The sequence below is a fragment of the Berghia stephanieae genome, chromosome 7 (genome assembly GCF_034508935.2).
Source record: "Berghia stephanieae isolate SIO BIC M18660-M18661 chromosome 7, UCSD_Bste_1.3, whole genome shotgun sequence".
Lineage (NCBI taxonomy): Eukaryota > Metazoa > Mollusca > Gastropoda > Nudibranchia > Aeolidiidae > Berghia > Berghia stephanieae.
The window spans coordinates 40,226,543-40,243,401 of record NC_088366.1 but is presented as its reverse complement, the minus strand read 5'-3'; the positions used below and the strand labels follow the sequence as shown (position 1 = coordinate 40,243,401).

Below are 16,859 nucleotides of genomic sequence, written 5' to 3'. Positions count from 1 at the left end.
TGTTGTCACCACCCACACCTCTATACCAAAACAAAAGTCACCAAAACGCACAATCCATTATGGAAATCGGAGGAAATGAATAAAATTAGAGATGACTAATGTCTTTTGTCAAAGATTTCTGAAAAAATCACAAATCAACATACTTGGTTGAAGACATGTGGACTGAAGCAAAGAAAGAATTATTCAACATCATAGAAAACAATGTTGCGACAAAAACAACATCGCCAAACTGGAGGAAATCTTGGATTGACAGTCGATTAAAATGTCTGACAAGTCTCCCTGTATTAGATGGAAAATTTTGCCTTAAGCTCCATAACATCAATTGCTATAGTAAACACTAAATACCTTTAGTTCGCCTTCTAAAGCAATTTTCTCAAAATGATGGAGTGACCCAATTAAGAGGGAGAAAGACTCTCCTTTCTGACATCGGTTCCAAAATTTCACACCTTTAAGCTGCAGCCCATCTGAGCTGCAAGTAAGCAAATAAGTTTATAACACTGGCCCTTGAGTGTTGCAATACTGCTACTCAGATGGTCAGAAACTGTAGGACTGACATTGTTACTCATTAAGAATTATGACACTTTCTTATTTACAGTAAGTGAACTCACACCACTGGATGTCTGCAGTTTTCATATGTCTGATATGTCAATATACCGCCAAAAAATGAAATTGTGAAATTGCGATTCAGGTCCCTTTTTAATGGAAACCATTGACATTGCGCTTAATTAGTAATAATCTGACTAAAATTACAACTTTGGTGATGAAAAATGACTTGAATGACAAAATATTATGAATAATTTGTATTTCTGCTACGAGGGCTCTTTCAGAAATAATCGAAAAATGCCCATTGCTCAGCAACCAGTGGAGATTTTTTAATTCTGTAAACAACATGATATTCCTTATTTCCTTACGGATATTCCCAAAAATTATGAAGTGCATCATTTTGCACAATGAATTTCTAGACGATTTTAAAGATGGCGGCCCACCTTGAAACTTGGTCAAAGGAGGAAATCAGAGCTGTCATAAGTTTTTTGAACGCCAAAAGTCTGAATCCTACCGAAATTCATAAAGAACTTCAGAGTGTATATGGTGAGCATGTTATAAGGCGTACACAAGTCTATCACTGTGTATGTATTGGAAGCCGGCCATTCCGACTTGACAGACGAGAAGGAGGGACGTTGTTTAACTGGACGTCAGAAGACAATGTGAATCACGATTTAAGAGCTTATTCGTCAAGAGCAGGTTGAAACTTCATGAAATCGCAAGCAGTCTTGAAATTCGAAATTTGCCCATGAATTGTTTTGATGACTGGCAGAAGGGAAGTCGCGCAGATGGGTTCCTAAGCAATTGACAGACATCATAAGAACACGATTGGACATCTGCAGGGAACTTTTGAAGAAGAAAGTCACGCAGGTTTCACGCATTCTGCAACTCGCAGAGAATGATTTATGGGTACATGTGACTTTCTGACAGTAGTCACGGTGATGAGACTTGTTGCACAATTGCACCCCGATAACAAGCAAGATTCATGAAGAACAATCCATCCAGCTTCGCGAAGAATTCAAGTCATGGTCAGCAAGAAAATAATGGGAACGTTTTCTGGGACAGTCGTGTTATTCTTTTCGAAACCTTACACCTGAGAGAACATTCAATGCCTGCAAGTAACTGCAAACTCTTGATCATGCTTGGGAAGGCCATTCGCAGAAGCAAAGGGCAGTTGCGCAACGGGGTCATATGCAAACACGGAACGCTCACTGCCACAGCACGAGTTGACCTATGTTGGCTAAGAAATATGGAATGGTGTGAATGAGCTTGCACAACACCTCCCCACAACACACAGCCAAGGTTCCAGGGACCTCGCTACCCATCTTGATTTAGTCCAACCTCTTTGGGCACTGAAACGTGAGCTGGCAAAAGCGTCTTTGATGTCGATGAAGAGCTTGTTGACCATAGTGTAAAAATTGAGAAGATACTTTAAAACCTTACGGAATTTTTTCCGAGGTAATCTTATCATGTGCGGCTGTGGCAGAAGTGTTCGACAGACGTGTCTGTTACGTAGAAATGAAGGAAGTAGGTTTGACACGTGCAAGAATTGTTGAATAGTATAAAAAACGAGATTTAAACAGGCATTTTGGTTAATTATGAAAAGAGCCCTCGTATTGTGGAAATTCATTATTCTTGGTATCAAATTATGTAATGAATAAAGAGAAGGAATTAAATTAAGCTATTATTGATAGTGAAAACATTACTTTCAACGTTTGGGGAATAAATTATCACCCTCTTTGATCCACCATTATATATTATTCTTGTCATCTTGCGAATCAAGTTTCCCAGTGTCTCAATAATCACAATGGCTCTAATAAGGCGTCCAAACAAATACATGGCCAGGTGTCAGAGTAATTTTATGTACAAAACTTGACATCTTTCTGAGTCAGCGTGTTGGGTAAACACTTAAAGTAATAAATATCATTGAGAGGAATATGAAAATTACATTGTTGAAATCAGCTGAAAAGTCACATCGGACTGTTAAAAGCATTGATTTTTTTTGTAAGTAGTAGTGCAGAGTTTTAAAAAAGATTAAAAGTAAGTAACCTACAAACAATATTGGAAGTTCACAAGAAAGAAGAAAGAAGAAGAAGAAGAAGAAGAAAGAAGAAGAAGAAGAAGAAGAAGAAGAAAAGAAGAAGAAGAAGAAGAAGAAGAAGAAGAAGAAGAAGAAGAAGAAGAAGAAGAAGAAGAAGAAGAAGAAGAAGAAGAAGAAGAAGAAGAAGAGAAGAAGAAGAAGAAGAAGAAAGAAGAAGAAGAAGAAGAAAAAAGGAAATTGAGTATGAGATTAGAAAAAATCCATGTATTAGAAGATTGTAAAAAATCGATTAGGAAGATTCAGATGAAAGAGAAAAGAGGATGAAGTGTAAGAAGAAGATGATGTTAAAAAAGGAAATGTAAACACAAAATGGCTTGTACCTATGTTGTTCAATAGAATCATAAGGGGTTGGAAAGTACTATATAATTCATATAGTTTTAAAAAAAACTTACATAGTGATAATGGGAGCAATGTAATCAAGGTTGCCAATGAGAATACCAAGTTCTGAGATGAGCCCTGTGGCCAGCAAAGCTCTAAAGGGCTCACCCTTCTTGGTGGTCTTACTGAACAGACCCAGAAATGGAATCACTCCATCCTTGGCTATGGCTTGCAAAAGTCGAGGGGCACCTGAACGGATAGAAACCAGTGTCAAATTAACTGAACAATTTAAAAGAAATAAAAGAATGAAAGAAGGGAGAAAAATAAAAATGACAAAGGAACAAACAATTCATTTGTTGTCCATCATCATTTAAGAAACTGATTTGAAAATTCAAAGAAAAGCAGGTCATCTTGTTGTAACAACAAATTAAGTCTTTTATTATCTGATTTCTAAATGACTGCAAATTCTTTACGAATGTTAAAAACAGAAAAACTAAGTGTATATTTTTCAAATAGCTAAAACTTTTCAGCCAATTTCTTAGTATACAACGACAGTGTTTGGTGCTTCACTCAGGATTTCAATGGTAGTAATGTATATCATAATTGAAAATTAACCTATATATCAAGTTATCAAAATCTAAGGCATGCTTTTTTTTGCCATACCTGTCAGGGTCTGAAGTCCAGCTCCTAATGTGGACAAGAATGCTCCAACCATGATAACCCATTCATTAGGCCAAGCCAACTTCCCAATTATCAACTCTCCTCCTATACTCACTCCATATCTGTGTTAAGCATTGAATTATCAAATAATTACATTCTTGGAATAAGTAAACTGTTAAAATTGAGATTTAAATCATTTCAAGCAAAATCTCTCATTATGCATCCTATCATAACTATTGCTCTAACAGTTTTTACAAAGACAGCTGAAATAACCAAGAGAAATGAGTTGGGGAATTTTAAAGCCCAAGTCACATGATTATAACTATGCAATTCACCACCCACCCCTTCTGCTGTACTGCGTGAAATGCTATTAGAAAATGATTACAAATTTTCTTTAAAAAAAGGAAACTCTAAAGAAGTAAATATTGAATTAAAACAATAATAATACATATTAATCTACAAAATCATGACAAAAATTATTCTTATCAAAGAATGGCTGGAATCGAAAATAAAGAGAAATAGCTCAATAGAAACTTACTTATCCCTGAGTAGATCACCATGAATGCAGGCAGCAAAAAATAATACAGAAGACAAATCTTATTGTATGAGAGTTAAGGCAAAAATTATGGGGAAGTTCAAATACTTCAGAAATGCCTTGTTTGAAATTAATATTTTAAAAAAACAACAAAATATCAATCATGAGCTAAAAGAGGCATCCACTCTTTAATATCTTTTCTTTTCTCACATAATTTATCTAAATTATCAGATAAGATTACCACATATTTATCTGTTACCACCAAGCTGGGCTTCATTAAATCTCAAACGTTCCTATTATATTTCATGGGCCAACTAAAAAGTGGAGGTGTTAAGGCTTTTCAGAGGCCCCCGAACAACACAGCTCAAGACGATCAATCATATCATGTTATAAAAACTTTACATTTTTGTGCACGGCAAGGTCTCACAACACACAATCTAAATTGTGACAAACCTTAGGAAGGAAAGAGATGATTAAAATCAAGCCAAAAAGATCTATTATAAAAAGCTATAAAATATTTCACAATTTCTACAATCTTGTATAAATTCCAGCAAATGTATGTCTGAGAGGTAATCAAAGTGGAGCAGTTTTTTTTTTTTTAAAGTGGATAATCCAGAGGCAGAGATGGTGACATAATCGGACCACATGGACTCGGAGACAGAAATGAACGAGGAAACATCTGGGCAGATTGGTGTAGAACAAATAAATTAATGATTTCAAACACCTGGTTTCAACAACACCCAAGAAGAACCTGGACATGGCAATCACCAGGGACAGAGCAAGGAACCAGATAGACTTTATAGCAGTATCATCAAGATTCAAAATGGCATATTAAATTGCAAAACCGACCCAGGCGCCGATGTAACAGTGACCATGTCCCAGTTGTTTGTACAGTAAGGATAAAGTTTAAAGCTATTCAGAGAACAGCTGGTAGAATAAAGAGGGATTACAGGTTATGCAAAGACAATGGCATACAAACAAAAATGAGAGAAGAATTTGAAAGTGCACTCATGATACAAAGCCAAAGTGAACCTGAATACGAAAAATGTGAAAAACAATTTGATATATTCCAAAAGTGTGTCAAAGCAACTGCAGAAAAGCATTTACCAATAGCTCAAATAAAGAGCAAAAAGGAATGGATGACAAATGAAATTCTAAACCTATTTGAAGAAAGACGAAAATGCAACAGAGGGTCTGCAGAATACCAAACATTGAACAACCACATTAAATCCAAATGCATCGAGGCACACGAGAACTATCTAGACTGGAAATGCTGCGAAATCGAAAGAGAATACAAACCCAACCCCCAACAAGCTCACCAAAGAATAAAAGAACTATCAGGGAAAAGGAAAAGCAAAGCAGCAGGAAGTTGTATCCAGAACAAACAAGGGGAACTGCTATTTGACGAACAACATATAGAAAGCCGATGGGTAGAATACATAGGTGAACTGTACAATGATCGAAATAGAAATGAACCACCACTGAAATTCAAAGAACCATTAAGCGGACCAAAAATCACCGAAAGTGAAATTGAACATGCCATGGAACGAATGAGGGATGGTAAAGCAACAGGCCCTGATGAAATATCTCTAGAGGTATTAAAAAGCCTAGGAGATCTAGCAATTGATGAACTTCACATATTATTCAACAATATATACAACACTGGGAAAATTCCAGAAGATCTCTGTAACTCTATTTTCATAGCAATACCAAAGAAAGCAGGTGCAGTCAGATGCGAAAATTTTAGAACTATAAGTTTAATAAGCCACATCAACAACATACTGTTGCGTATAATTATCAACAGGCTAAGGAATAAGATTAACCCCGAAATCGCAGAAGAACAATATGGATTCCAACCTGACAGAGGGACAAGGAACGCAATATACCTCCTCCGTGTTTTAAGTGAAAGAGCTATACAGGTTCAGACCCCACTATACCTCTGTTTTGTCGACTACAAAAAAGCTTTTGATAGAGTACGCCACGAAGAAATACTAAAACAACTGCACTCCATTGGCGCTGATAAGAAAGACCTCAGACTCATGCAAACATTATACTACACCCAGCAGGAATCTATCAAAATCGGAAACTCTACAGGACATTCCATTCCTATTAAGAAAGGAGTCCGTCAAGGGTGTGTTGCCTCACCAGATCTGTTTAATCTATACCAAGAAGCAATCATGAGGGCATAACTAATAAGGAGGGAATAAAAGTAGGAGGTCACAACATAAATAATATATAAACTCTACAGACATTCCATTCCTATTAAGAAAGGAGTCCGTCAAGGTTGTTGCCTCACCAGATCTGTTTAATCTATACCAAGAAGCAATCATGAGGGGCATAACTAATATGGAGGGAATAAAAGTAGGAGGTCACAACATAAATAATATAAGATACGCAGACGATACGGTACTCGTTGCAACATCAGAAATCCAACTTCAAAAGATTGTTGACAAAGTGGTAGTAGATAGTGAAGCCAAGGGAATGGAAGTGAATATCACCAAAACGGAATGCATGGTAATACAGAAAAACCCCGAAAACAACAACACCTGCAATATAACGATTCACGGCGAGCAACTTACCAACGTAGAAAGTTTTAAATACCTAGGTTCAATAGTGACAACAGATGGAAGATGTAACCGAGACATACGAGCAAGAATAACTCAAGCCAAACAGGCCTTCATGGACCTCGGAAACATTTTGAAAAACAAACAGATGTCGTTCGGGATTAGATTCCGAGTCTTGAAGTGCTAAGTGTGGCCAATCTTGTTATACGGATGCGAAAGCTGGACTACAAATGCAGAAACACAAAAGAACATTGAAGCTTTTGAAATGTGGTGTTTGAGAAGAATATCGTATGCTGCACACAAAACGAACGAAGAAGTGCTAAAACAAACATAGCAACAAAGGAAACTAATGCCCTTAATAGCGGATCGACAACTATCCTTTTTCGGACACATAGTAAGGAAAGATAAGAATGAATACCTGGCAAGTTGTGGAAAAATACCTGGTAAACGTGCCCGGGGGAGACAAAGAAAAACACTCATAGACCAACTGAAGGGCTTCACCAACCTAACAATCCAAGAGCTGTTTGAAAAAGCAAGAGACAGGGAGGAATGGAGAGAGATAATTCATGCAGTATCCGAAGCCTGGACCAGGCATGGAACCTAGAAGAAGAAGAAGAATCCAGTTACATCTCAAATGAATTAATATAACTTTGAAATGGGCAAAACTGCCATTATAAATAAAATCTTAAAATGTTTTGAAATAGCCCAAAAGAAACAAATTCTACGTAGTAACAAAAGAAAATGTTTTAAATCTCTCTCTCTCTCTCTCTCTCTCTTCCTCTCTTCCTCTCAATTTCTCTCTCCCTCTCTCTATCTTTCTCAATATCATTATATATATCCACAAACATCTAATTCTGGATTTAAATGACGTAATACTGATAATGCATTGCATTTATATTAATATATAAGTAACCGTACAATGGGTCAAATACAAATGAAATAAAATTCATATACTATATTTTTCTTAGATAAAACAAGGCTCAAGTTTTCATAAACTTGAAATTTTAACACAAAATAGAAATTCCGGTTCCAAGAAACTGGGTGAAACGGGGTGATGATCAGTGATCGATATCTCTAAAATGGAACGGTTGAGAGTTAAACCACTCTTGCAAAGTGAAGAACATATTATGTACTGGCTCTTTTTGAGTCATGCATATGAAGCAAGAATTTATCTTTCATTACATGAACCATGATTGTCACTCATTGTTTGTGACATTCAAACCCACTACATCAAATCAATTATTAAATTCAGCTTATGGAACTGTTTTAAAAAAAAATTTAACTAAATAAATATGTGACCCAATCAGGTTTGCCATCAGAGTTATATAAATCAGACCATGTTTTCCTCATTATTCATTACTCTGAGCACTTTACCACCTTTACCAAATGTATTTTGCTTTTGGAAAATGAAAGCATTTGATCTAATCAAAGACATTTTAAAATTATTTATCTTGTCTTAAATGTAAGATAAACCAATTTCTTGCATAAATATGAAATAATTTCACGTTAAAATACATTAGTATCAGATCAGAACTGAGAAAATAAAAAAAACAAAAAACATTTATGTAATTTTTTGGACCTTACTACCACCTGATTGGAAAATTTTGCTAAGTAACTGAACATGAGTTTAAGATAAAGTAGAATTTATTGCAGTTATTAATGTTGTACAAAAATGCGACAGGCTTTTGAAGTCCAGCATCTGGCACATACTCAAATGTGGTAGTCATATTCACGTTTTTGCTTGTCTTTATGACTTCCTTGCAACACAGATTTAGGTCAATAAAAGGCTCCAATAAAAGGGAAGATAATGTGAAAATCTTTTTGGATTCCACTTTCATCACTTTTGCTATTCTAGTCATTGGCTTAAAAAACGTTTTGAGCCCCAATCATTCCTTGGTAATGTGAAATCATTTTTTTAGCTGTTACGTCAATTTATGTCCAATATTTTTCACAGTTCACAACTTCTTACAGCATAGAATTCACTTGGACAATTTACTACCTTCTTCAGTGACATAGAGCACATACAATCATTGGCTGTTGAAATTTTGACAACACAAAAGGATACAAACAAAAGACGTGGTGGCAATGGCGACAATGGTGCCGGTGGGGATGGACTTTTGGGCATCAGCAAGGTCACCTGACCTATTGGATCCGGCCATGATACCTGAGTGATGGGAAACAACCAATCATGACCAAAATGTGATGGATTACATATTGTATCATCAAATAAGAAGTAATGACATTTGCTAGTCCACAAAGTCGTATATTAATTGTTAAAAGAAGAGGCCCTTGTGGTTTGGTCATGATACTCATCATGACAAGCAGAACAAGACAATACTACACTGTACTGTCATGGCACAAGAAGGAGAGGTCAGTTTAAGGTGGTTGACAACATCAAAGAATGTTCAGGGCTGACAATGCAGGAACTGGTATAGGAGGTACTGAGATGGGTCCTCATGAAGAACTATTGTGTCTTCTGTATCCAGCAAATTTCCCCAAAGACTATCTCATGGGCGGGACTTGTGTGAAGTGAGTGAATATAAATATCAAACTAATTTTGTTAAAATAAATTCTAGTATTTATGAGACTTTAGCAAATGCCTCTTTACCATACGGAGAAAAATTAAAGGACCAAATATTTAAATACAGTTAACCATGCTATTTATCAATGAAATTGCTGCTGTGTGTAACTTTAAAACCAATTCCAATCATGTTATGGTTTCTATCAGGTAAAGTGACACAAGTTCATACCTGTTACAGACGGGAAATATATAGCCAGCAACACCATAAAGGACGTCGTGATCTCAGCCACTATCTCTCCCCTGGACTCGGAGCCGGGCCTGTCCATCCCAATGATGTCACCTACCTGGGTGTACTTATTCAACACATTCTCTGGAATGGATTATATAATGGACCTATACACATCTAGATTCTCACATAAACAGAAGTGAATAAATATCAAATAAATATAAGCATAATGATGAAAAGTAAATAAATGATTTATCTGTCCAAAATCACAATTTCAAATTCTACTTATTATTCTCATCCAAAAAATACCAAATTGAGACTATGGGTAACATTTTATTGTTAACTGTCAACTCTATGCCAAGTGATATATAAGGCCTGCAGTCTCCACTCCTCCCTGTACTGGTTTTTGTCTGACCCCATGTATCCTATAGTATTCCTCTTTTCATTGAGGGGTCCAACTCACATGTTTTTTGTGCCATCAGATTTACTTGTCATATTATTGCCAGATAGTGGTATGATAAAGACTGGATGCAGCGGAGAAGGGCCAATGATGTGTATCTGGCACTATTTTGTGACAGCTTACCTGTGAAAAGTCCACTGGCTAGACCAGGGATTCCTTTGTGAACAGTAGCGTGTACATCAGACCTCTTGAAGAAGTCACAACTCTCGCTGGTGTCATTGATCCCGGAACAGTATAGGTGGAAGATTGGACCCGTCAGATTTTTGGTGCAAGCCATGGAACCATTGACAGTGATGGCCTCCAACTGCATCAGTCTGTCTCCAAACACACATATTCTGGGAAATCATTTAATATTGATATTTGTACACCAAACTTGAAAATGATCAAAGCGCATAACAAAGACTATAATAATAATAATCCAGTAAATGACAATATTTCCAATATCAACACATGGTTGGGAAGTAATGATCGTCAGCAAAGCAGATGTCTAAAAAAATCAACACTTTTGAATTAAAGTGCCGCAAAGTTGGGTTTTTTAATTACAATTTTTTTTTGTTGAGAATATCACGGACAGAGAAAAGAAAGATGTTTAAGTGGCAATTCCGTACCAATTGATCAGATAGTGATGAAATGATGACAGTGATGATAATACAGAGAAAAATCAAAGGATTTTGCACTTATCATTGTTTCACCATTTCACAAGCCAATTCTTCGTCCCCAGGAGGCCAAAATGATTAAAATTACCTAGACACAACAATGTTTCCAGTTGATTTTATTACTATTTTTTGGGTCTGTTTTCTTCACCAAATGGGTTAACTCAACCCTCGTCTAAAAATAATCATATTAAAATAAAAAATAAAAATAAAATTCCCTTTATTCATCCCCAAGGGGGTCTTTAGGGTCTATTCCAAGGGAAGACTGGAATTTTTTGTTTGTTTGTTGCTTTAGGTCTCTTCCAACACAATTGAGGTTATATGAGAGACCGCTGAAACAAAAAAACAAGCAATCTAACAAAAATAGTACAAATGTAAATCAAAATCATAACCTAAAGATATCATAAGCTAAATTATAAATAACCAAGAACAAACAGGCAGAAGATTTACAGAAAAAAAATATCCCCTGTCAAAAATACAATCACAAACCAAAGAAGCAGGATAGGCTAGTAAAGAGAAGAAGAAACTACATCACTATCGGATCGTACACCCATGCGAACATCATAGGTATATGATTCAAGGGTGATGCTCCCATCCAACCACCCGCATATGGATAGCAATGTTGATGGTAGTTAAGTGATGATGGTGATGATGAAGATGATGAGGTTGATGATGATGATGATGGTGGTGGTAGTTTTAGTAGTTGTCAGTAATGATAATGTGGTGATAGTGGTAATAATGATGATGTGATGATGGTGGTGGCTGTAGCAGTGGTAGTAATAATGATGTGAAGGTGGCAGTGGTAGTGATGATGATGTGGTGGTGGTGGTTGCAGTAGTTGTGGTTAGTGATGATGATGATATAGCAGTGGTAGGAGTAATAGAGGAAAATATGTTGTGGTGATGGTAGTTATGATAATGTGGTGATGGCTGTGGTAGTAGTGATGATATAGATGTGATTGTTATGATGATGATGATGATGATAGAGTTGGCGGTAAAAGTGGGAGTGGTGGCATATTGAAGATGTTGCTGTACTGGAATAACCCAAGCGTCAGCCGCAGTGCAGCGCCGCAAAGTGAGCTAGGGCTAGGTGACTTGCTCAAGGCCACACAACGCAGCGGTGGGTGATCGAACTCGTTACCATTTGGGTATGAAGCAAAGACCGTACCACTGAGCCACGCTGCCCCTTTGTTTTTGTCTTCATTTGAGAACATAACTTTGAGTCTCATCATAAGAAATGGAAAGAGAACTGTAATTATAACATATTTAAAAAAACAACATTGGACGAATGGCCTCAATCAAACTGACTCCTGGTGGAATGTTTATGTAAGACAACCCCAAATTATATTGAAAATCAAACTAAAGAGAAGATCACTGAGGTCCAGTTTTTTGGAATTTTTTTTTTTGGAAAGGGGGGAGGGGGGGGGGAGTTAAAGATATGAGCATCATTCTCCTCATTTCATAAATTAGTCATCTGACGATTAATTTTATGGAAATAAGAAAATTAATGTTTTAAAAGAAAACCCTCTGAAAAAAAAAACCAACAAAAACACATAACAACTACAAGATAACAGAAAAAAAAGAAACAACACCAAAACACAAACACAAATAAATAAATAAATTTTAAAAAAAACAAAAACAAAAAAAACTGAACAAAGTTGAACATATTTCTTATTTTAAAATTTCTTTTGAGAAATCTGACAAAACTGGTCGAAAATTATGATCTAATAGATAAATGTCACTGAAATGTACAATTGCTAAATAATTGCAGTAGTTCCAATTACATTTCCAAGTACTTTCTCTCTCTCTCTCTCTCTCTCTCTCTCTCTCTCTCTCTCTATCTCTCTCTCTCTCTCTCTCCTCTCTCTCTCTCTCTCCTCCCTCTCCTCTCTCTCTCCTCCCTCTCTCTCTCTCTCTCTCCTCTCTCTCTCTCTCTCTCTCTCCTCTCCTCTCTCTCTCCTCCCCCCCCCCCCACTTTTTTTTCTCTTTTGGTTCTCACGATAAATAATTTTACTTCCTCCCCCTAAAAAAAAAACATACAAATAATTAAAAGAAGAAAAAGCAATTTAAAAAAACCCACAACAAAAAAAAATTGTGGATATGTCGTCCGTGTTCTACAAGTGTAAGGAAACCAAACCAAAACACACAATTAATAGGGTGTAACTGAAGTTAATGAGTTGAAAAAAAAAACAACAACAAAAAACCAAACCAAACAAACTACCCCCTCCCCTAACATAAACGAAACAAGAAAAGACAAATAATACAAAACATAACAAGAAAAGCTGTTTTATGAATCACCAAAAGTAATTTATCAAATGTTTATAATGACAGATGGTTGGATTAGTTGTAGTGAAATGGCGATGACAGAGGTGGTCAATTCCATTTTGAAGATTATGACGGCGACGACATAGGTGGTGGTGATGATGAGGATGATGATTAAATGTTTTACAAACCTGAAATTATTCCGCTTTAAGCATTATACATGCTATTTTTGCAATCTGTAACTCATCTAAACCGGTCGTCAAATTACCGATTATTATGCCCTAGCAGATTTTATATTTATTGTTTGAGTCAATGGGTGATAATATTGCCCTTAATTTAGAAAAGTGTCTCAAATTACATGTTTATCAATATGTAAAAAATAGTTTTATAATTTTTTAATTTACCAATAATTCTGTGTAAGTTGGCGAAAATTTAACATTGGCTCTACGGAACAATTTTGGTAAGTCTTATTTTTCATTTTATCCTTCTGATATAAGAAGATGAGATTTTGAGATTTAAAACGATTTTACAATAGTCATTTAACATTTTTAAATCAATTATATTCGATAACTAAAATTTACGATTCAATTCAATTCAAAAGTTTATTTTTAGGCAATTGCCAATAAAACTCATAAAATAATATAATATTTCAATCAACCAATCAAGTAAGTAAAATCAATAATAAAGCAAAGCAAACAATGATAATAATAATAATAATAATAATAATAATAATAATAATAATAATAATAATAATAATAATAATATAATAATAACAATAATAATAATAATAATAATAATGATGATGATAATTGTAATGGTGATATGGTAATAATGTAAAATCATCTAAAGATTTAATGAATAGATTAGTTATTTAATAGCTTGAATTATAAATTAATAATTAAATAAAATCGTGAGACGAAAAAAAAAATAAAAAAAAAAATTAATAAAATAAAAAATAAAAAAAAGAAGTCCTTGGAACAACTCAAATAATTCACATTTTTTACGACGCCATTTTTAACAGGGAGCAAGGAAGCGGGTACAATACGTAGATTCATAACAAACGTTACTAATTCCCAATACACACATCACGCATCCTTCAAAGTTTAAAGCACATCATTATTTATTGATGCATTGAAATTTTGCCACAACTACATATACTTATATTATAGATATCCTCTACTCACTGTCAACCCTCTCCTCCTAAAATTGTATAGAAGGAACGAAGTGGACTTCAGTCCCCTCATTGTTATTGAACTTTGACCGCAAGTGAAATGATTAGGTCTCGCCACAGAATATAGACGTTTAATGTACACACCTTGGACAGCAAGAAAAACAAACATCGAAGTCCTCGACCTAATGGGCCAAAAACAAAAAGAACTTCTTTTGACTGTGAAGCACAAAAAGCTGTCATATTTTGGACATATGCGAAGACATGATAGTCTCGAAAAAAGGATAATGGAGGGAAGAATTGAAGGAAAGAGGGCAGAGGAAGACAAAGGAAATCCTGGACAGATGGCATCAAGGAAGCTACAGGACGGCGCATGGCAGACTGTAACGAGGCTGCAATGGACCGTGAAGGATGGAAGGCCATGACATCCGACCTCTGGAAAGAGATGGAACCCGGGTAAGGTAATGTACACATCGTTTTTTGTGTTGGATGTTAATTTGACGGGAAGATGCGAGTATTTTTACCTAAACGCATAACATAAATTACGGACCTGTTCTCTTTCATTATATTCATGTTCATTTGTTGTTCCATGGCTTATTGATATCTTTGGGATATCTATAAATATATATCAATGTTTGTTTCTTTAAGGGCTTTATGTAGTGGGTGTTTGCGTAGGTGACATATATATCGGTGATAACGTTTACATAGAAGATGTAGCGGGGTTTGCTAGTAAATGTCTTACACATATTTCCTTTAGATTGAATTAAGCATGAAACAGGGCTGTCCAACTAAAAAGTAACACTTTGAATATTTTATTTACGGCTCCTTTAATACCAAAGTTAACAACAAGATATGAAGTGAGTAGAAAAGTGCCAGAAGACAATAGAGAATAAAAAATTTTCACCCCATACACCGGAGCATACTCAATGTCTCAATCGTTTCTATGTTATATGTTTGTGTTGAGAATATTGGCTATTAAGCTTAACTGCTGGTCAAAATTACTTCGCGATGGTGGTGTGCGAACGAATCGGCGGTCTCAAGAAGTGGGTGAGAGAGGGGTCTAGAAATGACTTGGGTTTGAAACGAATATTTTTGTGTTCGTGGATAGCTCACACGGTAGAGCCACGCTCTCACCTGCCAGGAGGAGTTGTCGTACCAATAAGGTCGCAGGTTCAAACCCCACCACCGCCGCGAAAGAGAGAGAGAGAGAGAGAGAGAGAGAGAGAGAGAGAGAGAGAGAGAGAGAGAGAGAGAATCTTTGAATCTCGGGCTCGAAGGTATTCAAATAAAATCAACTTGACTTGAAGCAATCATTTATAAATTTCCCCCGAAAACAGTAATGTTAAAAATTTTTCCATCAATAAATCAAAATTTTGCTCCAGTAAATTTCACATTTAATATACTGCAAGAGTAATTACAAATTATAGTAATTAAATAGAAAAAAATAGAAAAAGAGGAGGATCGGGTTATAATATTGCATTGTGATCCAGAATATTAGGGATGAATAATTGTATAAAATAAATATTATTTAACCCCCACCCCTTCCCTCCAAAATTAAAAAAATAAACAAACAAATAAATAAAAACAAAAATAAGACAAAGCCAAACAAAACAAACAAAAAGCAAAAACAAATTTAAAAAAAAATGAAACAAACAAACAAAAACCAACAACCCCTCTCCCCCCTACCCCAAAAATAATAGAGCTTGTGATTCTTTTATGTAGATGACGATGAGAGGTGACTTATGTTCAATGAATTTATCAAACTTGACAAACATCAAGATGAAGCAAACATGACTTTTTTTAAAAACGAAAAACAAAATATATCAAAGAGGTTGGAATATTTCGAGAATTGTTTAAACTTTTATCCTGTCCTCTTCCCATCTCAACCTCCTCTTCCAACACTATAACCACCACCATCACTACCACCAACAACATTACCATCACCAACATCACCACTAAACAATCACCACAGTTCACCATAATGACCATCGCCACCACCGTCATTGCCACAACCAACACTACCAGCACACCGGCACCACCATCAAAATCACCACTCCAACCACCGGCAATACAACCACAAACACCAGTATTACTACTAGAACCGCTACCACCATCATCACCACCAGCACCAATCTCACCAACATCACTACCACCATCATCATCACCACTACTACCAGCACGACTAACATCCCCACCACCATCAGCAGCACAATAACAACCACCAACACCCCTACCACGACCACCACCAATGTCATCGCCATAACAAACACCAACAAAATTCAGTCGTCTCCACCGTCAAAGGCCAATCAGCCGATGAGAATAATGGATCATGTGAGAGTGAAATAATCGAATTCAGACAGTCGGAGACGATCAGTGCTGAAGGCCCTGTCCTATTCTGACCAAAAGCCTTTTTTTTCATTTTGACAAGATTTTTAAAACTTGTAAAACCAATGAATTAAGATGGTTGCCAAAATCTGAATGTTTGAAAAAGTCTATAATACTAGTAAAACCAGTTGGAAAAGTCTCAGATTTAATAATTCTTTCAACGTTTGAAGACACCTGAACTACGATATTTTACGCAAAAATTTAAAAAAAGCATATTAATTTATGTGTGCAATATATAAATAGATAGGATCGACGGACAGAGTCTCACAAACCACTACGGCTAATCACCGATCAGAACCCCCCCCCCCCCCCCCCCCCCCAAAAAAAAAAAAAAAAAAAACACACACACACACAACCAAACAAACAAACAAAAAACAACAAAACTTTCATTGCCATTGTTTGAGTTTGAGTCTATGCATTTGTTTATGATTCCAGATTGGGTGTTTTGAGGGTTTGGGTAAGAA

General features: G+C 35.8%; 1 protein-coding gene across 39 annotated transcripts in view; it reads right to left on the bottom strand.

Moving 5' to 3' along the window:
• The window catches only part of LOC144977224 (solute carrier family 12 member 4-like), a 199,050-nt gene that overhangs the window by 19,895 nt on the left and 162,296 nt on the right, over positions 1 to 16,859 (bottom strand). For all 39 annotated transcript variants that reach the window (XM_078922205.1, XM_078922224.1, XM_078922207.1 and 36 more), the window contains 6 exons: positions 10,052 to 10,263; positions 9,472 to 9,612; positions 8,787 to 8,885; positions 4,161 to 4,218; positions 3,626 to 3,744; positions 3,037 to 3,211 (listed from right to left, as the gene is read on the bottom strand). In XM_078922205.1, coding sequence (XP_078778331.1) covers positions 3,037 to 3,211; positions 3,626 to 3,744; positions 4,161 to 4,218; positions 8,787 to 8,885; positions 9,472 to 9,612; positions 10,052 to 10,263 — 804 coding nt within the window. The remainder of the gene's footprint in view (positions 1 to 3,036; positions 3,212 to 3,625; positions 3,745 to 4,160; positions 4,219 to 8,786; positions 8,886 to 9,471; positions 9,613 to 10,051; positions 10,264 to 16,859) is intronic.